We start from the raw sequence: 27789 nt of genomic DNA on the forward strand, positions 1-27789 counted from the left end.
GCTGGGGGCCAGTAAAAGTCATCCTAAATTGAATTTAATTTGTGCATTTCCATCTGGCAAAGCAGCTGTTAGCTGGTCGCAACTGTTTCTGGCCAAAGAAATCAAACAGCCAGACCTTGAAATAGTCTTTTTAAGATAGAGCACAACTATTCTTCAGATAGAATTTTTTCTAGACAGGCTGTTTCTTAATATACTTAGTTCAACTTGCATTTTTACTGTTTAACATAACTTTCTTATAACTTAGTCGGTTATACTATGTCTATATAAGATATTTGAGGATGCCATTTTCACATGAATTTCGACCAAAATTAATGTTGCCAGATTTAGATGCCAAATTCATCGAGAGGCCAAACCATGAAGAAAAAACTAAACCTCGTGAAAATCTGATGAGATTTGACCAAGTTATGAGGGTGGAAAATTTCGGTCTATGTCTATATAGGATATTTGAGGATGCCATTTTCACATGAATTTCGACCAAAATGTATGTTGCCAGATTTAGATGCCAAATTCATGTAGAGGCCAAACCATGAAGAAAATACTAAACCTCGTGAAAATCTGATGAGATTTGACCAAGTTATGAGGGTGGGAAATTTCGACCTGTGTCTATATAGGATATTTGAGTATGCCATTTTCACATGAATTTCGACCAAAATTTATGTTGCCAGATTTAGATGCCAAATTGATCTAGGGGCCAAACCATGAAGAAAAAACTAAACCTCGTGAAAATCTGATGAGATTTGACCAAGTTATGAGGGTGGGAAATTTCGACCTGTGTCTATATAGGATATTTGAGTATGCCATTTTCACATGAATTTCGACCAAAATTTATGTTGCCAGATTTAGATGCCAAATTGATCTAGGGGCCAAACCATGAAGAAAAAATTAAACCTCGCGAAAATCTGATGAGATTTGACCAAGTTATGAGGGTGGGAAATTTCGACCTGTGTCTATATAGGATATTTGAGTATGCCATTTTCACATGAATTTCGACCAAAATTTATGTTGCCAGATTTAGATGCCAAATTCAGCTAGAGGCCAAACCATGAAAAAAAAACTAAACCTCGTGAAAATCTGATGAGATTTGACCAAGTTATGAGGGTGGGAAATTTCGACCTGTGTCTATATAGGATATTTGAGGATGCCATTTTCACATGAATTTCGACCAAAATTTATGTTGCCAGATTTAGATGCCAAATTCATCTAGAGGCCAAACTATGAAGAGAAAACTAAACCTCGTGAAAATCTGATGAGATTTGACCAAGTTATGAGGGTGGGAAATTTCGACCTATGTCTATATAGGATATTTGAGTGTTCCATTTTCACATGAATTTCGACCAAAATTTATGTTGCCATATTTGGATGCCAAATTCATCTAGAGGCCAAAACATGAGGAAAAAACTAAACCTCGTGAAAATCTGATGTGATTTGACCAAGTTATGAGGGTGGGAAATTTCGACCTATGTCTATATAGGATATTTGAGGATGCCATTTTCACATGAATTTCGACCAAAATTTATGTTGCCAGATTTAGATGCCAAATTCATCTAGAGGCCAAAACATGAAGAAAAAACTAAACCTCGTGAAAATCTGATGAGATTTGACCAAGTTATGAGGGTGGGAAATTTCGACCTATGTCTATATAGGATATTTGAGGATGCCATTTTCACATGAATTTCGACCAAAATTTATGTTGCCAGATTTAGATGCCAAATTCATCTAGAGGCCAAAACATGAAGAAAAAACTAAACCTCGTGAAAATCTGATGAGATTTGACCAAGTTATGAGGGTGGGAAATTTCGACCTGTGTCTATATAGGATATTTGAGGATGCCATTTTCACATGAATTTCGACCAAAATTTATGTTGCCAGATTTAGATGCCAAATTCATCTAGAGGCCAAAACATGAAGAAAAAACTAAACCTCGTGAAAATCTGATGAGATTTGGCCAAGTTATGAGGGTGGGAAATTTCGACCTGTGTCTATATAGGATATTTGAGTATGCCATTTTCACATGAATTTCGACCAAAATTTATGTTGCCAGATTTAGATGCCAAATTCAGCTAGAGGCCAAACCATGAAAAAAAAACTACACCTCGTGAAAATCTGATGAGATTTGACCAAGTTATGAGGGTGGGAAATTTCGACCTATGTCTATATAGGATATTTGAGCATGCCATTTTCACATGAATTTCGACCAAAATTGATGTTGCCAGATTTAGATGCCAAATTCATCTAGAGGCCAAACCATGAAGAAAAAATTAAACCTCGTTAAAATCTGATGAGATTTGACCAAGTTATGAGGGTGGGAAATTTCGACCTATGTCTACATAGGATATTCGAGGATGCCCTTTTCACATGAAATTAGACCAAAATTATTGTTGCCAGATTCTATTATGAAAGAATACCCTAAAATAAATATTTTTAGAAAACTTTATGCAAAATTTAAAAAATTTAAATTAAAGGGGATTATTCTTAAATTAAGGAAAAGATATTAAGTTTTCCACATAACAACTTAATAATAAGACCAACCTATTTATAAAGCTGACGATTAATATGGCCTCAAATAATGTCAATAGCTTACGTATATTTAAATATTCTGAACATTTATCAAAATTATTCGAAAACTGTTTGCTCGAAAATCAAATTGGGGTTCAGTTCAAGCGCAAATAGACATTCCCGCCCCTAAATAAATAAACAACGCTTATTGCGAAGCATTTTAAATGTCTTTTAGTTACGTATTCTACTTAATTAGGGAAATGGCGTTTCGGTCCTATCAATCATACTCTATGTACTCAGTGTACACATGTGTATAAAAGCACCCTCGCAGTGCGTACACGTGAATTCCTGTTCACACACATATATATATATATATGTATTTATATGGCAGACGCGCGGCTTTGCGCGGGGTGTGTCTGACTGCTAAGGGTTGCAAATACTAGACAGTCAAATGGTCAACACATTTCGCTTGCCGGAAAATCTTTGCACTTGCTCTGCAGACCCGGACAGCTGAAATTATAAGTGCCCAATGCTATCTCTGGGCACAGCTGTGACAGGAACTGCCTTGTGCCGGGTTCGTGGCATACGTAACTTATTGAATTTCCTTTTAAAGAGATTTTTAAACGCAACCGGCGGATATTAGTAATATGACAATTTCCCTTTTCAATTGTGAGCAATTAAGCATAATAAATTTCCCTATTAGATTAACAATCCGAGGAAATATAGCCAGGTTAAGGCGTCTAATTATCTGCCTGCTCCATGTGAACTCGACTGTCTTAGAGCTCAGGTTCAGCAAATTTGTATACTCTAGGCAAAACATATGTCAAAATTGGCTTTATTGTACCCATATGGTATAGGGCTGCCGTAGGAACTATAAGCTTAAAGTTTAATTTTCGCAGGACAACTTCTCTATTTTTCGTGATATATTTACCAAACTCATGAAATAAGAGCTTAATTGTGCTCCCAACATAAAAGCAAATTCTTTCTAATATAGGACTATATTTTAAAAATTTGTTTCTTATAAGAAATACTTTGTTTTTCTTAAAATCTCAACAAAATTCAACTGCTATATACTATGCTCCTTATATAACTTCACTATGGGCCTGATATCTAATTTTTTGGTCAAAACTCTGCCGCTATATTTAACTATATACGGAACTTTAGCCAGTATAATATAATACAATAATATAAGTCATAATGTTGCAATATAAGCTAAAGATAGCAATATTAGACATTTCGACTATCCGCCTGTTTGCAAGGGTATGTCAACTTCGGCCTACCGAAGATCTCTTAAGATCAGCTTATAAAACAATAATACAATTTAAAATTACGCGCTGCGCAGCTTTCAACAGCCCAAGAGCGTGCTATGCTCTCCTAGTTCTTATACTGCTCTCAACACCGCCGCAAAGTCGGCTACACATTTACAGTTAGCTGTTTTTTCGCTTGCTCTCTTTTTCGTTCTCTCTTATACTTACGCTTATACTTAATACATTGGCGCCCAACCGCATGAGCACAGTAGACCAAAACAGCTGGACGTGCCGCTGCTTGTTCTTGTAGTTGTTGTGGTGATTGCGCCTGTTGTTGTTGTTCTTTAGTTGTTGTTGCTGTGGTTGTTGTTGTTGTTGTTGTTGCTGCTGCTGTGGTTGTGGTGGTGCCAGTGACAATCGCTTGCTTCTGCTTGGCTGCCCGCGCGCTTCGTTTAGTTTTCACTCGAACGGCGAAGCGTTGGGAACGCGCACGCGGAACGCGAACGAAAAAAAAAATTTAGCGAGCATTGGCCACGACGAGGCAGAGTTTTGGCTTCAGCTGCCGCCAAAAACAAAAACACAACCGTAAAATGTACACATAAAAACACAAAAAAAAAACAAAAAAAAAAAATACCCAAAATATATATATATATATAAAATAACCGTTTTTTTGAAAACGCCGCGCGACGCAAGCTTTGCGATGTTTGTTGTTGCTGCTTCGGTTTTTTATAGTTTTGTGATTTCTGTTTTGCCCATTGTTTTGTTTTTGGTTTTTTCGAAATTTATTTTTGTAGTTTTAACGTATATCAATATACAGTGCGGTGTTTTTTGGCTTTGATAGCCGCCATTGTTGTTGTTGTTTTTATAGTTTCACTTCGTCTTCTGCTTCGTGTTGAATTCAAATATTTCAGCTAAAAAAATAAAAATAAAATAAATTAATTTTGAAACAATTTTGAACACGCATTTCTTGCGACATTTGTGCGGATACTGAAACAGTTTTGAAAACTTGTGCGTGCTTTTTTCGCAGTTTGTGCTCTTAAATCAATATCAAATTAAAGAAAAATTGGCTTGTATAAATAGAAATTATAAATAAAATCCATTTTGCAATTTCAATTCAAAGTTTTAATTAGCATATAAATGTTGAAAGTAAACAATTTGACGCTGAATATAATGTGAAGAATTTCTCAAATTGCCGGAAACAATAGAATTTAATTTGAAACGGATATTTGAAAGTTTGATATATATACAAAACGAAATTTTGGAAATATTTTCAGTTCGTGTTTTGAAGATTTTGTAAATTTATTTAAAACGTGTATTAGTTGAGAATGCTGTGCTAGTTGATACCCTGTAATTGATAAATAACTTTTAATTGGGCTTTACTCTATTTTTGAGCCCAATATTGTCGATCTGGCTTGGGTTACGGGCTATAATATCGACAACTCTCTTAAAGCTTGATCTGTTTATGGTATAAGAGAGAGAGAGAGGGAGTGCTCTTGTTCTTATAGTCTATGAGATCACACACCTGGTTCACACCTTTCTGTTTGACTTGAGCGCAGACTAGACTCGAAATAAAGCTCATATATAGATTTTATGATCTTGGACCAGACCACACGGCTGCCTACCTAATCACCAAGCGTGGCCTCTCCCAAAGTCTATTCAAACATATATTGTATCAAAAAATACGCACATTGAGTCACAATCAGAAACCCACTCAAAAATTGTGATGTCATATTCATTTCGAATGTTATTAAAAGCGAAAACTGAAGCTAAAAAGGCACAAGACGGAAAAAAACTCCATACCTAACCCAAACCCGTTTCTGCGGAGGACACGCACACGGCAAGGCACAGGAGCGAGGAGAGTGGGGAGCGGGGAGTGGGGAGTGGGGAGCGGGGAGCGGGGACGGGGGGAGTTCCTATTCGGCTCCATTCGCATGTTGCATTCGCTTCAAGGATATTCAATACAGTCGCCGAGTAAAACCAAATAGTAGAACAAAGCAAAAACTGGCATGTGAAAGACATGGAAATGAAGTCATCAGCTCAATTGAGAGCAACAAACAAAACAAGTCTGAATGTGAGAGTTGAGCAGGCGCGACTACGAGATGCCCTGTAAAGTATATTCAAACTGATTACCTACCTGTGCTCAGACGTGCATATATAAAGGGTTTTTCTGGAAGAAGTTCTATGTCTTTTAGGGGATTACTATACAACTTTCTAAATAATTTTAATTTAGACTTTAAACTTTCGTTCAATCTGAAAGGAATATTGTAAAAATTTTGTAAGGATTTCATAGCTAATAAACCCTTAAGATAAAGCTAAGCTGCCTGTTGCATTCGCCAATTGATCTAAAGTTTTAGATAGATAGTTATTATAGCACCTTGTTTATGTTGAAGATCATAGAAAAAGATATTGCATAGCATATGTATTCTTTGACATACATTTTCTGCACATTATGCTACCCTTTTAACCTCTACTCCCAGCTGCAGGGCATAAAAATCAATGAAAACTATGCATAAACCTATATATACTTCTAGTAAAGTGTTTTTTTTTACAACTCTCCCGGTTTTACGCAATGAAAAGTGCAATTTGTGTGGCGACTGCCTGGCGCCAGAGCCATGGGAAAATTACAAAGTGCACCCTTGCATCCCTACACCCTTCACCCTACACCCTACAATCTACACCCTTCACCCTACAACCGGCAATTGGTAGCACCTCCCTTCCCCCCGCTGTTCACCACAAGCGCACTTTGTCGCTCTTTTTAACATTTTCCACACCATTTGCCCGAGTAATTAAATTAGCCAAGCGCGCCAAAAACGAAACTCAATTGACGCAAGGATAACGCAAGGGTAGAGGGAGGCAGGGGGTAGCTGTAGGGGGTTGTGGGAGTTGGGTAACCTTGGTAACTAATTGCAGAACATTAAACGTGACAGGCACCGGGGCAAACGTCCAGGACAGCGTTACGCAATCCTGCCAAGGACAGCACCAATTCTACTCAAATAATACCGTGTATATATTGTGTACTCGATTTTGGCATGAGGGTGAAAATAGGGTATATTAAAGTTCACCCAAAAACTAAGATTTGATTGCCACTAAAGGATTAAAGTCAATATACTGAGCAGTTTTGCAATCTGTTCTCCACGAAATTTATATGTAAAACCAGTTTTTAGATTTGGCTACAGGGTATTTATATTAGTCGAGCACCTTTAAGTGCAGCATTTATATATGGTTATGTATTTATGTCAATCGAATTTTTAGCCTTGGCTACAGGGTATATACTAGTCAAGCAGCCTCAAGCCTCATCTACCTATTATATATGAAAGTTATATATTTGTAAGCTATTGTTGGTCTTGGCTACAGGGTATATGTTAGTCGAGCAGCATTTTTATATGGTTATCATTGAATTTTATTATATCTATCTATTCTATAGGAAATTTTTATTTTTAACTTGGCTACAGGGTATATACTAGTTGAGCAGCCTCCAGAACAGCATTATTCTTTGGTCTTTATAGAATTTTTACAACCTTTATCTGTTCTAAACGAACTATATATTTTAAACAAATCTTTAGTTAAGGCTACAGGGTATAAGCTAGTCGAGCAGCCGCAAGTACAGTATTTTTATTCGATTTTTATATCACTTTTATTTTGCGCCGATGACGTCGATGTTGTCATCGCACCAGAAAATAATCATTGCTCTACTATAACCTTGCCACATGATGCTCTCTCTGACATAGTTTCTGGCTGAGGCGAACCTGTGAATGCGCCTTAATACAAAATGCAAAATGGGTTTGTGGGTCTTACGAGTCAAACTTTAATGAAAGTGGGACAAGACATTGAAGGGGGTTGTTTCAGGAGAGTTGCCTATATAAAAGGGCTTCTCTCCTGCTTGTTAACTTTTCAACTTATCACAATAGATATTCGGATAAGATCTTAAATATCTCTCTCTGTCTCTATCTTTGCCTCACCATATTTATTTGTGATTTATATCGTTTAGATGACAGATAACTCAGGATCCTTTTGTGTTAGCTATACAAATATTTTATAAGCCCCTGCCCATGGCTAATTCTCTTTTCACAAAGGTGGCAACAATCAAGCAACCCTTTACTTGTCCCACTGCTGCGCTCACCGAACCCCAAAGAGAAAGCCGGCATTAAAATACTTATACACAAGGCGTGCCATTAATAAATAGCAACCAAAATCTACGCAGCACACGGCAAACAATAAAATGCGACACGAATTATTTGCTGGGCGCAGAACAGAATGGAATAGAAACCACCCCGTGGACGAAAAACGAGTGTGTCGAAAAACCACCCTTAGGCGCAAGACAATCAAAGAACCACCCTCAAGATCGCAGCATGAAATACCTTTAAGACATTAGAAAAAACTTATGTATAAGTATTATGTGTTATTGCTTGAACTGAAACGCAAGCTTGAACTTGAATTGGCAGCGACTCCATAAAGCTGAACAGAAACCAGACAAACAACTTTGCGAAGCTCGAACCGGCAACAGACGACAGACATTCTAACAATGGACGGGCTCCGCCAAGCGGAGTCAGACACAAAATGAAATGAACAAAATAAATAAAAAAAAAAATAAGTAAAATAAGATAATAATGAAATTTAAATCACAAAAAGACGCAACGAAACGCGAAGCGTCGGAGTGTATCCGTCGCATATGACATCATATATTCGCGTCTCATTAATGAACTAATCCGCGGAGCGAACTCTTTCCATTTTTTTTTTGGCCAACATTAGTTCAGTCCAATTATGTCAGCTGTATACACAATATATATACAAATATATATACTTTCTGATCTTGCTTCAGATTTACTTATAATTGGAACAGAGTCTCGGACATTATCATTTTATAAGCACATCTGTTGGCACTTTCGGTAAATGTGCTGCACATGTTAATATGCTCATGGATTTATGTGAGCTTCCAAATATTCTATATGAGCGAAAAACATATTTAAAGAGGGCAATCGAATAAGTCTTAAGCAAATATGTTTGTCTGTATATTTGTGTACATGTCTGTAAAGCCAGCCACGTTTCTTTTCGCTTTTGGAGCTCATACATATCTTGAGCTCTGAATCTTCGTTGAAAGATTATGGCATAATAAAATTTACCAAGCTTTTGATTTTTATGCGAAGCAAGAAAGAAAACGAAGAAGATATACGGCTTTGCAGATTTGTGAGGAGAATACAGAAGCTCGTAATAGTTGACTTTGGTCAAGATGTTTCGAAAAACAGAAAAGTTTCACAAACAAAAACTACTTTTCGACCGTTTCTTCTCATAGAGCTAATTGGTATAGTTGTCCGATGTGGATACAATTTTGTTCAAATATAAGTAACATGTGGGAGCTGGTAAATGTAGAGTTTGATTCAGATATCTTGAAAAACAAAAAAGATTTCCATACACGAACTCCTTTTTGAACTATTTTCTTCGCAGAGCTATGTGGTATGGTAGTTCTATATATATAAATTTTATTTATATAGTTTAAGGAACATGTAAGACATTGTAAGTGCCAAATTTGGTTGAAATATCTTCAACAATGAAAGAACTTAATAACATATCATGATAACTATAAGATATAGTGATCCGATCCTATCGATTCTGACATATGTACGTCCTGCCTGCAACAGAAAGACGAACCTACGTAAAGTTTAACGAGGATAGATTTTAAACTGAGAAAACAGACAGATGATGACATATGATCTATTTTAAACTGCACTGGAATCGATTAGAACCTGCTTATCTCCACACAGAGTATTTGCAATAGTGGGATATTTTCAATAAAGGGGAAAGGGGTCATAATACTTAAATGTTTTGCCTCACAGGTAGCTCGCAGGGCTGTAACCTTTAGAAATATGATCTCAAATATGATCTCTAAGGCTTGGCATAGTCTCCGTTAATATGATTTTGTTGTCAAGTCCTCTTGCGCTAACACTTAAAAGAGAAAGCTCCCGAAGGTGTTAATATTATGATGATGATCATTTTTTTCATTCTTTCTTCATCACAAATTAAAAAGAGTTTATGAGATATGAGAGAAATGAGCATATTTGTTTTTTTAAAACAAAAGAAGTTTCAGATTTAAAGATGATTGTTCAATTTCAAGAGATTTTCTAAGTTTTCGAGTAAACAATTTCTGCACAGTGTATAAAAAATGGTATTTGTTCACTTTTCCTAACTTAACCTTTATATATTGCCCAAACATTCCACATGAATATCGCTTAACACAATATTTTTCCAAAATATCAGCTAATCACACACACAAGCATCTGCTTGGTAACCATATTACTTCATATTTCTTGATCTATCTATAGATAGCATATATATCTGTATTTACATACATAAATTAAGAAAAATCTTGTAATATATATAATTTTTGCATGTGTGTCATGCAGCCTCATGCTAAAGAATTCGATGACTCAGAGATGCTGTCACAGCTGAAAACAGCAAAAAGAAAAAGAAAAAATAAGCAAAGCTAAAAACAATCTGTAAGTATCTTACAGATACAGCTAGGGGAAAAATCTGACTGTCTCCTCGCGGAGCACTTTTTGGCGGGCCTCAAACTAGGGCAAACTTTTGCCTATTCTGTTTTGATTCTTTCTGTGCCTTTGACAATCCTCAAGTATCAAATTGTCAGCTCTGGCAGTTAAATTGCTGACGGATTCAATGTCAGGCCATGTCCGAAAGTCCATAGTCAATGTGCCAGACAAGTCAGCAGCGCAGCATCTGCAATTGAAGTCTTTAAGTCTGTGAGGAGCTGCCAACTCTGGTGAATTATTGAGAACGAGGCAATGGTTGGGCTCGAGTTGCAGTCGAGACGATTTCCTGTTTATTGGCTTTGAGTGACAGTCAACGTCAAAGCTAAGTTGTAGCTACAAATGTATCTTTGTATCTTTTTTTGTTTTTTCTGCAGCTCATGCTCAGATATTCTTGCTTGAAGATTGGCGCTCTTTCGAGGCCGGTTATGCGAATTGCATTTGTCTGCGGGTTGTTGTTGCTGTTGTTGCTGTTGTTGCTGTTGCATTGGCAATCAAGTTTTTAGGCACTGCGTGACTTGCCTGAAAGACAAGCAACTTCGACGTTGACTTTGGCTCTTGGCTCTTGGTCGTGGCCCAAGTCTTGACTTTGATTTCTAATTGTGTCTGTGTGTGGGTTCACTTAATAAGGCATCGATTGCCCATTTATTTATTTAGTTTTTTTTCGGCAATAGGCCAATTAACGAAATGTGCCTAATTACTGCGCAATTGAACAATAACAATCCAATTAACCAAGTTGCAAAATAATCGCCTACGTATTTGGAGTTTCGCTCGATAGAAAGCTGCATTTGGCCGCTGCACTTTCGACACGTTCCAATTGCACATTCCAAATGTGCGTCGAATAGAGCGAGGTTATATGCAAATATCACATTTATTTATGTGTGCATGCCTTTGAGTGCTTTCGAGTCAATACGCCGCAGTGATATCATAACTGTGAGCTCATAGCAGGTGTTACTTAGTATATAGACACACGCACACTCACACACACACACACACTATATAGTCCCTATTTACAGTTTCATTGAAAAGCTCAAACGCCATTGCTCAGTTTTGCATATCTAGTAAGAGTAAGTAAGAGGTATCTAGTCGGGAGTGCCTGACTAGGAGATTACTATGAACCTTCTTCTACTGATAACAAATGGAGCTCGTCCTAGAGGGGGAGGGAGGAGGGGGGGCGGGGCGCTAGCTATAAAATGAAAGATATTTGATCTGTGTAGACTATTCTACAATCTACTTGTCAAATTTGAAAGCTCTAGCTCTTAAATCCTAAGAGATTTGCTTAAAAAACAGGAATTCGATATCGATTTTTATCGATTGCTTGGAAACGGGAAAAGTTATCGGTTATAGGAATCAAATTCTTACAACACGGGCACTAGGAGGACCTACGTTCCATTTCATGTCTCTAGCTGTTGCAGGTTCTGATACGCGTTCATACATACGGACAGACGGACATGACTAGATCGACTCAGTTATTGATGCTGGCCAAGAATATATATACTTTATGGGCTCGGAGAAGCTTTCTTCTGCCTGTTACATATATTTGCACAAATATATTATACCCCTTCTTACACATGTTCAATGGGTTCAGGGCATTATAAAGCCTTAAATTAATTTTAATGAATAAAGCAATAAATTCGGCACTAAATGCTGAGTTCTTAATTGCCAAATATCTAAAAATAAAATAATATCTTCATTTCTATACGTTGTGTGTTCAGAAGTGTGATCATTAGAAGAAAATTAAGTGCCTGGCTGGTTTGAGCAAGAGTTTTACCATTTTTTCTATTACTAATTAGCCAATAAAAAATGACTAAAGCGCGTACCATATATATAATAATAGGTTTATCTGTCTGTCTCTCTATGGAAACGAATCGTTCTCGGAAATGATCTATAAAAGACATTTAAACATTTATAATTTAAAACTTTTTTCAAAAAGGAAGTAATGCTTTTTCTACGATAACTCGTCTCATTTGAAAACTTTTAAAAGAAAAGGTTTCTTCAAATATTGTATCCAACTGGGAAAGTAAATTCTCGTTTAATATATACAGATTAAGTAGATCATTGAGCTTTGCTATACAAACCATATTTGAGCCCTAAAAAATTGTATAAGGATCGAACATTAAACAGAGAAGTTAAACAGGACTGCATTTCTTCAAATGGGGGCTAAGAGCAGAAGGCCAAGCATAAGAACTGTAAAGTCTATAAAAAACAAATTATCCGAGTAAATAGTTTATGCTGTATACAAAATATTTACATAAATGTTTTGTTTGTATAATTTATGTTTTTGGTAAATATAATGTGGAATTATGTCCATGGCTTAACAGTATCAAAAATATATGCACTTTTGAAACTTTAGACAAAGTTTGTGCAACACACTTATTCAGTGCCAAAATCTAAACAAATTATAGAGTCTAGATCACGCTGTTTTTGTCTCTTTTTTTTTGTAAATATAGATCCTACCCCCGCCCGACCGAAAAAAGATTGCGTCAAAAAAGCGGCGACGCGCGTCGGAGACAGTCGAAAAGCGAATGATGTCATCGACACATTGGTCCACATACGAATGTGGCTCAGTGTGGCTGTGCGTCGTCTGTGGGGTCATGCCATCAGCAAATTGAGGTTGAAATAAATTTCGGACAGTTTAATGGCGCTGGCGTTGCCCAGTGCCTAATGTAAATTATAAATAAAAGAATTTGTTGCAATCGCTTTTAACTGTTGTGTGTGTGTGCCGTGTGTGTGTGCCGTGTGTGTGTGTGTGTGTGAGTGTGCCTTTCATCTTTAGCCGAGCGCTGACCGTGCGAGCGGTTTTCTCCTGAAAGAATTGTAAACAAAGTGCAACAAGTGGCATGCTGGCACGCCCCCCTCCCTGCACCTACCTATACTTATACATTCATATATATCTGCATATATATAAATACTTGCTAATTGAATTTGTTTGTTTATTGATTTAACCACATTTTTGTTTATTTTTTGTAGGCCAAACTAAAAGTTTTGTTTATATATAAAAGAAAAGCTATTATCTATTTCCAACTGAGACAATTTTTTATATTATTTATTTATTTACTTAATTTTAAAGTAAATTCCCACATTTTGTAGAAAGAAAAGAGTCTTGCAATAAAAAAAAAAGCTATTTTCTATTTCCGATTGAGACCATTATTTATATTATTTATTTATTTATTATTTTTTTAAGTTTTCAATTTTCGACTGTGATCATTTTTATAATATTTATTTATTTTTTATTTTTATTAATTTATCATTTATTTACTTATTTTTAAAGTAAATTTTCACGTTGTTTGGCCTTTTAAAAGATTTGTAGAAAGAAAAGAATTTGGCCATAAAGAAAAGCAAGTTTCTATTTCCAAATGAGACAAATTTTTATATTAATTTTTCTATCCTTCTATTTTCGACTGTGACAATTTTTATATTATTTATTCATTTATTATTATTTATTTACCATTTACTTATTCATTTTTAAAGCTAATTTCCTACAAAAGATAGCTCGGCTTATTTTGTGCTGTAAAAATTTTGAGAAAGAATTTGGCTATCAGAAAATATTTGGAATATTTTTCAACCCGTTTAAGAGGCAACGCCCATAAAAAACTTTATCCACTTGCACTTGCCACTTGCGTTTTTGTGTGCTGTTTGACCCAATTTCTGGTCATTTCTACTAATTAATTAGCCGGCAACAAACACGAAACACAATCGCAACAACCCTCAACTATGCAGCGGCATATATGTATGTAGGTGATTCCGAGCTTGGGTGGAGGGGGTGGGGGAAATGCCTGGCCGGGATTGCGTGTGCCCTCCCAGGGGCGTGCTACACAATGAACATAATTCAGGCAAATGTTTTTATAGAGTGCATTTAAGCTAAAATGAAAACGAAATGTTACTAAATAGTTTTTAATTTGTGTGCGATGACCGTGTGTGTGTGTGTGTGTAGGGTGTGTGTACAGGTATGCATAGATAGTATATATAAGGCAGAGCCAAAGAAATCTAAAGGTTGTCAGCTTGTTTGAATATCAAGTGAGTAGCAAGTGAATAGCTAGTGAATCATAAATCCCACTCATAACTGATTTGCTTACAAATATCTTTATAGCGTAGGGCAAGTGTAACTAGCAGGGGCGATCCGACTATGCAATACCCTAAACGAAGTGCCCTGCTTTCTTCTATAAATACAACCAAAAAAACATTTATACATAAACAAAAGCTTTGTGCTGCTTCTTCCCTTTTCACCAGACTATCTATGGGAAATGCACTCTTGATTAACTAAGCTATTTATAGTTCAATCTTTATGAAATTTTCAGGGCTTAAATATGGCATAAAGAAGTTTGTGTATACCAAAGCCCAATGATATATCTTCAAATAAAATGTTCTTAATAATGTCTGTATACTAAAGCCCACTGATTATCCCTAGCATGAAATGTTCTTTTTAAGCTTTTGGAGGAAATGGAGTTATACAAATTTAGAAATATTTTTGATCTGTGTGCACTTTACGATTTCATACTTAACAAGTTTTGCGTATCTAGCTTACATCATTTTCAAATTATGCTTAAGAACCAAGTCTCAAAATTGATATTTGTCGATATCATGAATATAGGAGCAGTTATCGATATAAACAATCGGTCTGCATATGATATAGGAGAATACATATATTAAATATCAAGTCTCTAGCTTTCCAAGACCTATACATTTACATATAAGTCTAGGCAAACAGACAGACAAGGCTAGATCGACGTCCTGATCAAGAATAAAAACACTTTTTGGGGCCGAAGAGTTTTTCTCCTCCCAGTTACATACATTTGCACAAAAGCATGATACCCTTTATATCTACTCTTCTTTAGACCAGGGTATAAGTATTAGTTGATTTAGTACAAAACTCATTCATAAATATTAACGGCAATGGTCGTCTTTATTAACGGGGCGCTGCGGTAGGTTCCAGTTGGGCGACTCATTCATGAATGACACACAGTAGCGACACCTTTGCGGTATCGGGTCGTTTGATTTTGTGGGTCGCTGGTTCAATAAAAATATTTTCAATAAAATAATGCCATACTACGTGCTGAATGTGTAAACAAACCACAAAGCGTTCGATGCCTCCACTCAGACTCGCATTTGGGCGTACAATTGGATGAGGCGTGCCGAGGCAGTATAGTAAAAACAAAAGATATACTATGTACGAAAAGCATATAGTATCTTATGACACGTACATCAGAGGCGCAAACAGAAGCGAAGATGTATCGATATTGCGTAATTCCAAATTACATTTGGCATTAGCCAGCGGCTGTTCTATCTATCTATCTATTTATCTATTTATCTATTTGTTTGTTGTGTTTTGCCTTGGGGCGTGACGGCGCCCAATTTAAATGTCAAAGTTGCCGCCAAAATGTCAGACGGGGCCACGCTCCGAAACCAAAAACAACAAACAAATCCGAAACGGACAGTAAATCAAAGTACAAATCTACGCATTGAATTGTGTTGTGTTGTGTGCTCATCATGAAATTAACATTTTGTATAGTTTAGTTAACGCGAATTTGAAACAAGTACGCGATAGAAAACAATAGACGAGACTGTGCGCAGCTAGCGAATACCCTGTAGAGTCTTGTGCTATCGAATAGCCTTGGAGCCTTGCTCTGTTAGCTCTGTAAGATATTTGAGCTATTAAAGAAAAGCAATTAAAAAAATCTGTCTGCTTTCAAATAAACTTAATCCAAACTCAAAAAAGAACTCCCCAGAGATTTCTGAGCTCTGTTAGCTCTATAAGATATTTGGGATATAAAGAAAAGCAATTAAAAAAATCTGTTTGCGTTTAAATAAACTCCAAAATAAAAAAAAAAAAACTGCCCCTGAGATTTCTGGGATTGATTCGATGTGGTTCTTCGTAAAAACAGGAAATAGTTATCTAAGACCCAAAGGATTCCAAAAGTTCGCAAATTTGCCTAGTTTACTTTATACCCAGTAGATACCCATTTGCTGTTCATAGGGTATACCATTTAGTAAAGATACAAATGTAGCTTAAAGTTTGCGGTTCATCGACTATTGTTAGCATCTATTGTCGCACTTATGTGGGTTTAACTATAGTCAATTGAAGTATTTACTATAAGTTGGCTGGCATAATAGCAGAGATTTTCTATTACTATTGTTGAGTTGAGGCCACGCTCGCTTTTTGTATAAAAATTTGTAAGATAGGGGCGTTATTCAAATAGCACGAAAATAATCGAACGCTCACACAATTTGTTATGCTTATTAAAGCTGCGGCACAGTGTGACCAGATCATGGATTTGATTCATTCATAAATTTTGAAGTGAACGTCAGTTGCATTTGTTTTCGTTTTCGTTTTTTTTTTTTTATCATCCATTGATTTCCGTTGACACGTTACGCATAATTAAACGTCGGCTTGCCATGCAACACGCTGTCTGGGGGCAAGCCCCAAAATGCACAAAACACAAAAAAACAAAAAACAAATAAATAAAAAAGAAGCCAATTGACCCACATAGTGCACGACGTTGGCGCAGGCGACAGACAACAAGCAAAAGCAACAAAAAACATTGCAACTGCAATTACCGAGCTACCCACAGAGGTGTGAAAAGATGTTTGGCAACCAGCTGACGTCTCTCTGTCTCGCAAAAACTCGCAGCTTGCAAAAGAATCTGTTTGGACAGCAACTACTTATATAGGGAAACACAAACACAAGCTATAATAGGGAGACCAAAACAAATTGGGCTTTTGAACTTATCTCATAATTAAATTTCTACTTTTGGTTGGGCTTGCATAATTACAAGTACCAAGCTTTGTTTTTGTACCCTGAACACATTGACAATGGTTGGAAGGGGTATATTGGTTTTGTGGAAGTGTGTGTAACAGGCAGAAGAAGGCTTGTGACGCTCTTAAGTTGATATTCTTGGTCAGCATCAACAGCTGAGGCGATCTCGCAGACTTTAAGAGCTACAGACTTGAGATTTTGAACGTTTATCCGCCTAGTCGATTCCTCAAAATTGTTGTGAGGTCTAGTCTTGGGCTTTGGTATTTACACACATTAGTGTATCATATTTATCCACTGAAAATTTCATAAAGATCGCACAATAAATACCCGAGTTATTTAAGATAGCATTTCTTATGGAGATGATCCAAGGAAAGAAGCAGCAGAACTTACGTGCTTCTGACTGTGTGTTTGTGTGTGTACAGAAAGAAGCTAGAGTGTTTTAATGGCAGCTCGACTCTACGCTCAGGGTATCTCCTAGTCCGGCACTCCCAACTGGAGCCGACTTGATTTATATCTATTTTTTTTTCGAGTGGGCGCTCAGGGGCTCGGAGCTGGGCTCAGATTTGGCTGTGTGCGTGCATGTAATGCGTCATCATTATGTTGATTCAGTTTGTAGATTATTTCTATTTATTTTTTTTTTTTCATAAGCGCCAGTAACTTTTTAATAGCTGTTTGTGGCTTACCTCTGCCATTGTTTGTTTAGAAATAGTCAAACAAAAGCTAGACTCAGCTAGCGCAGACAAAAGATAACTACGCCTGCTTCTGTATACCTTGTTATACCTATCGGAAGTCAACTGCGAGCCAGGGATAAACGCCTAGTTAGATGTTTTGTTTTTGATATTTGATCTTCGGCATATGTTCATATTTGGGTGTCATCTTTATGCCCTACAAATTTCATAATGATCGGACTGTAAGCACCGAAGTTGTTGAAGAATGAGATTTTCATAGTTTCGGGAGGAGAGCAGAGGCTTCTTCCTCTTCGTCTTGACTGCAATCTTTTATTTTATATGTATTTATTTAAACTATAACATATGTACTTTAGATTAGTTCGTTGCGAGCTACAGGGTATTTCCTCGTCCAACCAGAACGCTCTATTCTTCTTGCTTGTAATAAATATTTTATTTATGGTGGTGGTCTCTCTGTTTACATCTTGTCCATATTGTACTTGATTAATCTATCCATTCTTCACACATTATTGATTAGCTCGCGTCAGGGCTTTACACTTAGAGTCCATAAATTTTACTTAGGTTAAACAGAACTTGAGATGCGGCCTTCGACTGTACTGTTGGCCTCCGTGGCTAAATTGTTTTGAAAGATCTCTTTTTAAAATTAACTTGGTGTAAAGTTTTTGTTTTTGAAATGTTACAGATGTTTCGCTCGCGCCCGCCCATCTGCCCAGCCCTCGTTATCGGCTGGCCTGGCACTGGGGGCGTCGTAATCCAAGCGCGTAGTCTTCCTCCCACTCCTCTTCACGCTGCCAGCTCTTTTGGGGCCGGTCTGCTCTGTGGTGATGTAATTACTGGCTGACAACTTTAACAACCGGTTTAAGCAATGTTCAACCGCCTGTTAAACACAATACATAAACGTTGTACTATTCGTAAGGCTACAAATCTTGTTTGTGTTCTGCGCATTTGCATGGACAACAGCTCGGAATGCGATTTTTCAATACCCTGTAACTTTTGTATTTAGTGTGAGATCATTATGACATATTCAATATATTTTTTTTACATGCCAAAAATCTTGTTCAACTTTTCATAATTTCAGAGTTAAGAAATGGGCAAAACATAAAGGAAAGGTGAAAGTAACAGACCGCCAAAACGTCCCATTTCTCTGTTTACAGGGTATTAAAATATGCCACAGCATGCAGTTAGTCGCACTTTCCATTTCCACTCAGTTATTTTATTGTCAAAGTATCACAAAGAATCAAGATCTTCACTTAAGAGCTTTGCAAATTGCAGTCGCATCAACGGCATTGCACTCGCTTTCAATGTGGGTGCAGTCCATCAACCTCATTTCATCCTCACATGAATTATGTGATTTCAAAAGCAATTTGATGGGTTTAACGTACTCTGCGGGATTACTTAGCAGCTGCATTAAGCGCACTCCCAACTCCCTGGTCGCAATTGCAGTTCCACGGGTTCGTTTTGTAGCTGATGCTTATCGCGGCGTCAACAACAACTATTTTACACTTTGCCAATGATTAATGCGATAACATTGACAATTACGTTGACAGTCAATTTAAATTTATGTCTAGGGCAGCAGCCATAGTAAATACATATTTTATTATAATTGCTGCTCATCGCTATGATACTCTTCTCGAGGGTATGACGCATGGCTCAAGTCTTTGAGCATGTGGTACTCTAAAAAATAAACTGTCTTTTCTTAACTGACTGAACCTAGGAAGTTGCTATCTTTAATTGCACTATAATTATCTTAATGCACGCTAGAACGCAATTTTTTACTATTTCACCCGCAACTGTGAAAAAATAGCGGAAAACGTTTGTATGAAACTTTATTCACAAACTATTCGAACGACAATAGGTTCATTATGAGAGCGCATTACAAAATTTCATTAGAGACTTGTTTCACACTTTTTGAAAACCCATTCCTTCTGGGTGAAAAATGGGGTTTGAATTTTCTTGGTGAGATAAGGTCGGAAAATGGGTGGAAAAGTCATGTCTACAATGAAAGACAGAAGACTTGGCTGGGGCTATGTTCTAATTTTACATTAAGCTCTGCTATACATACAACATGCACAGACATATTTGTTATATAACAAATATTTAGAAGGGTATTCAATTTTCCTAAAACTATATTTGCTATAGATCAATCTATCATATATCAAATATTAGTAAGGGTACTCAATCTTCTTTACGTTCTCTTTGCAATAGATAAATATATCATTAAACATTTACATACTAAGAAGGGTATTCAATCTTCTTAACTATCGACTTGACATAGATCTATAAATCATTTATATGTAGATCATATATTGGGAAGGGTATTCAATCGTCTTTGATTCGGTGAAAGCAATCGCTTTTGTAACATACAATTATGGTGATATTTTATTTCAGTTCAACGGTGCGAATGAATGTTGCGGCTGCTCTGGCCTATCGCCTATTGACACTTGTTTATTTTTGACACCCCGTTAGCATTGTTTATAGATATGTTTACATTGATACACACGCACTTACACATGTACAACATTGTTAAATGTTTCAATCGATGAGCACGCTTCGTATTTGTTTGCTATTTATGTGTGAATGCTGAGAACTAGAACAATTCTCAATTGATAGCGCTGATTAGCATTGAACTGTTATATTGCTGTGAATAGGGGTATTCCCCAATAACATATGAACTTTAATATCGGAATATATAAAGGAGTTTTGTCCTAATTGACAACGGGTGCTTTGCAAAATCTAGAGCCTGCGATCAACATTAAGATCTTGCATGTTTTCGGTGACTCAGCGTCGGACCAGCAAGATGGAGCTCGCCGGTTCAAATTCATTAGCAATTTTCAATTGATTTTGGGCTTTGATATTGATGATGATGATTTCCACTTATTTAAAATAGAAGAGTATTAAAAATACAATATCAATGCATATATATTGTGACGTTTTTTAAGCTAATAGCAGGGCATTTGTTAGTCGACTAGATGGGCTTGTCTACTTTTTATCTAGTTGCTGCGGTTGCATTTGGCATTATTGATAGATTGCTTAACCGCTAAACAAGGTGCTGCGCGGCAGCTGCCAGCTCAGACTGTTATTGTTGGAAACTTGTCGCATTAGGCCAGGTTTTCGGTTTTTTCTAAGTTTTGCAACACAGGAAACACAGGAAACAATTAGTGTTGGCTAGCAGCATTATTAATTTGATTTTTCTTATTTTGCAGACGCCAATAAAACGAAAGGAATAGACTTTAGTTAAACAATAGAACTGCCAAAATGGGCTTCAAAAGCGGTCAGAGTCCGCGCATCAACAAGACGTTGATAACCTTGAAGCTGGTGGTGTTCCTCATCATTAGCGGTAAGTCACGATTAAACTAAACTCAAGTGGGTTTCATTTAATGATGTTTCCCTTATTCCCTGCAGGTCTCACCGCGCTGCACATTTTGCATGCCATAGAGCCGCTGCTGTTGGGCCTCAACTTCTCGGAGTATCGCACAATTTCAATTGTTGCGCCATTTGTGTCCATATTGGGCCCTTTCGTGGCTGGCCCCTGGGCTGATCGTTTGGCTGCCAAAAATCCCAATGGATTTGGACGCACGCTGCGTAGGCTAACTGCCGTCTTCTTGCTGCTGGCAGCTTTGATCTACGCTTTTCTGTTTGCCGTACCGGAGGTGGCACGCGAGCCGGAACAAAAGCCGGATGTGAGCTTTGGCTGCGATGGAAATGGCGCGTTTATATTCCAGAAGCTATGCAGCAATGGCACCTGCCACAACTGGGAGCACAAGACGGGCAGCGTCAAGCTGACACACTGCACGTACAGCTGCCTGAATCCCAACTACCATGAGAACATGTATCAGTTCTGGCTGGGCGAAGTGCCCACCGCAGCGCCCTCCACCGAGCAGAGCTCGGAATTCGATTACGGCGAAGATCTAGAGAGTGCGACCACCGAAAAATACCGACCCAAGCGACAGTTGAATCTGGCTGACTTGCCCGCCGACAGCGCCGGCCTAGAGCTGATCAGCTCCGAGGTGGCGGGACGCGTCAAGCGTCAGGTGAAGTCTGGGCCAAAGAAGGTCTATGTGGAGCCGCCGCATCTGTGCATCACGGAGCGCAACGAGCAGGGCGAGAATATTGTGAAGAACTGCCATGTCTACACCCAGGACACGCCCAACATTGTGATGCACGCCGACATGGGTGCCGCACTGACGGGTCCAAAAACCAATGAGACTGAGGGCTGGTGTCAGTATCCGCTGGGTAAGTCGAGAAGGAAGTACTATGCGTATTTATCTGGGTACATCTTTTTCTATTCCCATATTTATTCCTTCTATACTTATGTTATTCTTTCTCTCAGTTATTCCTATTCCTCTTCCTATTTATACTCATTAGCCTCTCCTTTTGTGTTTCTTGTTATTCCCAGCTTCTTTTCGTATTCCTTATTCTATCCTTACAAGTATTCTAATTTATACTCCTCTTTCTGGATCTATTTTTATTAATTTTCCAATTCTTTTTTTCGAATAATAATACCTTTTAAATTTGTACTTCTCTTTTTCTATAAGACCTATTGCTCTTATTATCTTCCCTATCCTTTTCTCCCAATTGTTCTATTATAATTTTCCTATATCTATACCTATTCCTTTTTAAATTCTTCTTTCGCTTCATATCCTTCTTTGAGCCTTTCCTCAACCTTTCCCAATCCGAAGTTGTCTTTCATTTTATAGATTCCAAGTTAGTTGTAACTTATTTCATTGATCTTATTTTCTTGCAGAGGGCATTCAGTGCAACATACCCCCTCAGCAGGTGAAATATATGAAGGATCTGATGAATGGTTCCGAATGCAAGCCCGTTATCGAGTGCATGATTGTGAATGCGTACGATGGCAAGGATAGTGTGCTCGCTGACAGCGAATGTGTCACGGTGAGTGCTCTCTCAATGAATCAAAGTAGACCAATCCTAAGAGATCCCTTCTTCCATAGACGACTGGCAATGTGGAGGACACTCTGATTGGATATACGATCATTCGTCTGCTGGGCGACATATTTGCCATGGCCAGTCTGACGCTGCTCAACACGGCTATTGTGATTGCGGTGCGCGAGACCTCGGAGGGACGAGGCGAGGTGTGTCGGCAGTATGTGTGGGGCGCCATTGGCTATGTGATACTCTTCTCGCCCCTGGACCTGCTGCAACAGCCCAACCGCGATGTCGCTCTGGCTGCCCTGATTATATTTATCGTTTGCTTTGTCCTTGGCGCTGTGGTGTTGCTCCTCGCCTCGCAAATGCCGCTCAGTCCGCCCGAATGGTGGTGGCACACCAAAACGGGCATGCTGGTGGTGCCCATGTCGGCCATACGGCGTTATAGTCCAGAGATTGTGGTGCTCACATTGGTGGCCATTTTGTTTGGCACCTTCTGGAGCAGCATTCACAGTTTTCTGAATTGGACCTTCACAGATGTCAATGCCATTTGCTATTCGGGCATTGTTCTGATCCTGGTGCTGTTCTTCAATGTCGATAAATTTATCGAATACTGCGGACACTCGAACATATTCATTGCCGGCTTTGCCATCTTTGTTATTCGTTTCACGGCCCTCAGTGATGCGCAGACCAATTGGCTGACCATCGTCATGGAGACCGTTGAGCCGGCTGTCATTGGTTTGATCTGGATTACGATTATTCTCTATATGCGCCATGCTATGCCACGTAAACTGACTGCAACCGGACAGGCCATCGCCGTTTTGGCCTTCTTTGGCTTAGGTAGGTTTAAAAATATTCAATATTCACACTCGCAGAGTGTTACGAATATAAGTATGCATGAAAGTGAGATAAGTCTGAGTGGTATGAGTAGTATGCGTATGAAAAAATATGATTACTATAAGCATAGATCATTTCGAGAAGTATTGAGTATTGAGTACTATGAATATTATAAGTAGTATGAGCACTATGAGAATTGAGTTCTACAAGTACTGTGTGTATTCAGTACTTTAAGTAGTGAGTACTTTGAGTAGGAAGTACTTTGAGTAGTGATTACTTCGAGTATCGAATACTTTGAGTAGTGATTAGTTTAAGTAAAGCGTATTTTGAGTAGTGACTTACTCGAGTAATAAGTACTTCAAGTACTGAGTGTGAGTATGAGTATGGAAAGTCTGAGTTATTTGAATTTGATAAGTGTGCGTTTGATAAGTATAATAATCATTGAAAATAATTATTCTTATTTCTCTTTTAGGAAAGGGCTTTGGCGCCTTGATTGGCCTGGCTCGTGATGAGAAAAATCCGAAACTGGCGGACTGGTCATGCACCTTCCAATGGCTCGCCATAGTTGCCTGCATCATATCGCTTGTTTACTTTGTGATTTACAATCTGATTTTGGCACCACGTTGCACTGCCAAGCCGCAGCATGCGGAGGAGCTGATCTCGGGCTCAGCGTCGCAGAACTTTGGCACAAATGGAACGACCAATGGCAATGGGGCTGGCAATGGTGCTGGCAATGGTGCTGGCATTGGTCCTGGTGCTGGGGCCTCGCTGAATGGCAATGCCAATGGCAGCTACTCCCCGCTGCGGGTTTACCACAACGAGCGGGGGAAGAAGGGCCAGTTTAGATACTAAATAATTTACTAGCTACGCTCGATTCTCTTTGCCTTGCATGGAAAATACAAGTTTTTAGATTTTTTGATTGTGTATTTTGCGCACACATTTTACTCCACTTCATGGGGATATTTTTGCTAAGTGTATACACTGAGAACAACAAACAACAAAAAATGAGAATCTTTTAATATTTAGAACTTCTTTTATTTGTTATTTAATGCAAACTAAGCGTGTTCGTAATATTAATTTAATGTCTAAACAATTATTTAGAAGGGAAGCTGCCACTTCCCCTTACCCCGACCTACACGACGATCTATTTTTGATGAGGTTTCATATTGAAGGCAACACAATTAAATAAAACCTTTGCGTGATTTTACTAAGCATAATACGAATTGCATATACCACATACATCAATGTAAACAATAAAACAGATATGTAATTATACCAAAATAAAATTAATGATAATTTTATGTTTTGCAATTAAGTGAAATAATTAACGGAATTGCATTTTGATTGTGGCTTAAGTACGGTATCTTCCGCTGCTGAGAAATTATGGGGTCTTATTTGAGATGTCACGAAATTGAAAGAGAAAACAATATCACGGCACGAAAGTAATTTTCAGACAGATATTTTAGTATTTTGGTTAGCTATACTGTTTTTAGCTTTAGTTAGAATGGAATCTTTTAAAGTACTCAGAAAGTACTCTCTTTTTAAACCAAATGAATAGATATAATCATTTTTACGAAAAGCTTTTTAAAAGCACCAAAAAGCTCAGTCGAAATAGCTTTTCCGAGAGCTTTCACACTTTTTAGCCTTGACATCAACCAAGTATTTAAGTCAACTACCACCTTTTGTGCTTTCAATAATGTTTTCAGTAAGGAGTTTCTTATTCTTAGCAGCTCTTTGCAGGCTTAACAATTTATGAATGAGATTTACTGAGCACTTGCCATGTGCTCAGAAGCACAGACATGCGGCTGGACAGGCCAGGCGAGCAGTTGGCAAGGATTGCCACTTGACCCCATAATATTCGCTGGCTAATAGCTAAAAAGACAAGAGCAGCAACTCGATATTGTGCTATGGCCATAATGTGGTTCTAAAGGCTAACGTTAAATGATAGTAAATAAACGCTCACACACACACACACACACATTCATACACACACAGGCACACACTCATCTTCACACTTGGTTATTTACGTAAAAAGTGCGGATTTTATGTTGCATTCCCACACACAGCGAAGCGAAATTTGCTTTGGCTGGGATCCTTCAGTCTGTCTGCAAGTCTTTCGTCTGCGCGTTGACACTACACACACACACACACACAGTCATGCATATAAGTACACACTCTCTCTCTGTCTGTGTGTGTGTGTAGTGTGTGTAGTGTTTGTGTGTGTTGAAGTGACAGTAAGCCACTTAAGACAGCGCGCATTTTATTAGTTCCTTTATTGATATTTTCACAGCAACACAATTATGAGTGGCTGCATGTGTGTGTGTGTGTGTGTGGGTGTGAGTGAGTGTGTGTGTGTGTGTAAAGAAGGCTTAACTATAGGCTAGATATATATTTAACCCAGCTATGCATTTGCACTTGGCTTTAACTTTAAGCAACATTTTGCTGCATGGGAAAAACTTAATGAAAATATTTGTGAGCTTTGGAATTGAATTTCCACCAAATGTCAATCTAGAGAAGAAATCATGCCCTCAACCATAGAAATCCGTTGAACTATGTTATAGTTATGATAGTTAAAAGTCGAATCATTTTTCCAGCTCTGGTTTGTAAACTCTGTTTAGTAAAAAAGTTTGGCATGCATTTGAAGGAAAATAAATTCGAAAAAACTTTATTTGCCAATTTATCAAAGAAAGAGCAAAATGACATTTTCACAAAAATGAGTTTGGTTTCAACTAATGAAAGCTTGACATTAAGAACAAATGTTACTACATTTAAACAAATTTTTAAATAATAAAATGAAATATTAAAAAATTATTGCCATAATATGAAAAAGGTTGAGAGTTTTTAGATTTTTCTAAACATTTAGAATTTAAGGTAATTTTTATCTAAATACAGGAATATTTTTTTAAATAGCAATAGTGTTCTAATGTTAGGGACATTTTTTATTTTATGGCGATTCGTTCAAAGTTTGGAAACCATTTTATTGAGTGGATTTTGACAAGAGAATTAAAAATAATAATTAAGCGCAGAATTAACCAAGCATTAAATCATAATCAAAAAAGTCATTCCGCATGAAAATTTTGGGAGTTCAAATTCTAGAAGGAGTTTCGCCCATGTCTGTTGAATGCAGACAACAAAAATTGGAGAAATAATATTATTTTAAAATTTAGAAGAACATTTGAAGAGACAAAATGATATCTTTTCTGAAAATTGACTAAGTTTTCTTGTCTGAATTAAATAAGTAATTAATAATAAGTAAAATATTATGCAAAGTAAATCTGAAAAATGAAAAGAAATGTTTGGTTAGGGTGAAAAAAAAGGGCTGAAATGTAAGCCCTCAGTAAATAAATTAACCCAAGCATTTGAAAGCGTTAGTAAGGGCCCACATGTCGCATGCATAATAAACGGAAGCCGCAACATTTATATAGATTTTAGTCTGGATTTTGGGGCAAGGGTTTGTGGGCTGCCAGTCAAAGTCTTGGCAATTAGGCACGAGCTGCAAAAACAAAACTTCCGGCTGGGAAAAAGAGATATAAGAGGAATCAGGCGGAGAGAGCTGCCGCTGCGTTTTGCGTGCTGAGTAGACAGTGAAATTATTATCACTTGGCACCTACCAAAGACAACAGAGTGGAGCAGCGTAGAGGGGGGGGGGGGGAGGGTAGCGGGGTAGGGGAACTCAGACCAGACCAGAAACAGGAACAGGAACAGTCGAAGCGTTGCTGCATTTTGTGAGCGCTTTTGCCCCTATGAAAAATAGCTGTAATTTGCACAGCATAAAAATAGGAATATGCAGTACGTTGGTGGGGGGAGGGATGTTAGAGGGGGACGGGGAGGGTGTCGGCGGCGTTGGCGACACACATACATACAACTAACCATAAGTTAACTGAGATCCACACAACCACATGGCCGCATGGCTCCATATGCAGGCGACAGCAACTGGATAAGGGGCAGAGCTGCAGCTGGGTTTGATGGGTCTAGGGGGGGTGGTTGGGAGTGGGGGGGTTGGAGGTTGCGTCGGCTGCAAAGCACTTGTGAAAAATAACTTTGCACATCGTTGGATTTGGTGTGCAATTTTCTCGCTCTCTGCATCGTCGCCCCCATTCCACACACCCCCCTCTCCCTCTCCCATACCGAACGGCGTCTCGTTGCCCGCCGCCTCGTTTTGCCACAGCGCTTACTTTTAATTTTGTTTGTAAAGAAAACTCATTTTCATCATTTTGAAGTTGCGACTGCGCTTGTCTTTTGTAAGGCGCTGTTGCAAGAAAAACGAACAAGTGAAATACTGAAACTGCCGCTTCATGTAATTATTTTGATCATTTGCATGGCTGCCACAGACCCCGCAACAT

General features: G+C 37.9%; 1 protein-coding gene across 1 annotated transcript; it reads left to right on the forward strand.

Moving 5' to 3' along the window:
• The first annotated feature begins 4194 nt into the window (after positions 1 to 4194).
• On the forward strand, positions 4195 to 24774 carry SP1173. Its single transcript, XM_064686766.1, has 6 exons — positions 4195 to 4335; positions 20926 to 21059; positions 21125 to 21955; positions 22467 to 22615; positions 22675 to 23449; positions 23919 to 24774. Exons 2-6 carry the CDS (start codon positions 20978 to 20980, stop codon positions 24296 to 24298), a joined length of 2217 nt encoding a protein of 738 aa, XP_064542836.1. The 5' UTR covers positions 4195 to 4335; positions 20926 to 20977; the 3' UTR covers positions 24299 to 24774.
• Positions 24775 to 27789: the final 3015 nt, after the last annotated feature.

The sequence above is a fragment of the Drosophila montana genome, unplaced genomic scaffold, assembly GCF_035044405.1.
Source record: "Drosophila montana isolate Dmon_TW-CO22-7 unplaced genomic scaffold, ASM3504440v1 contig_1455_1, whole genome shotgun sequence".
Classification (NCBI taxonomy): domain Eukaryota; kingdom Metazoa; phylum Arthropoda; class Insecta; order Diptera; family Drosophilidae; genus Drosophila; species Drosophila montana.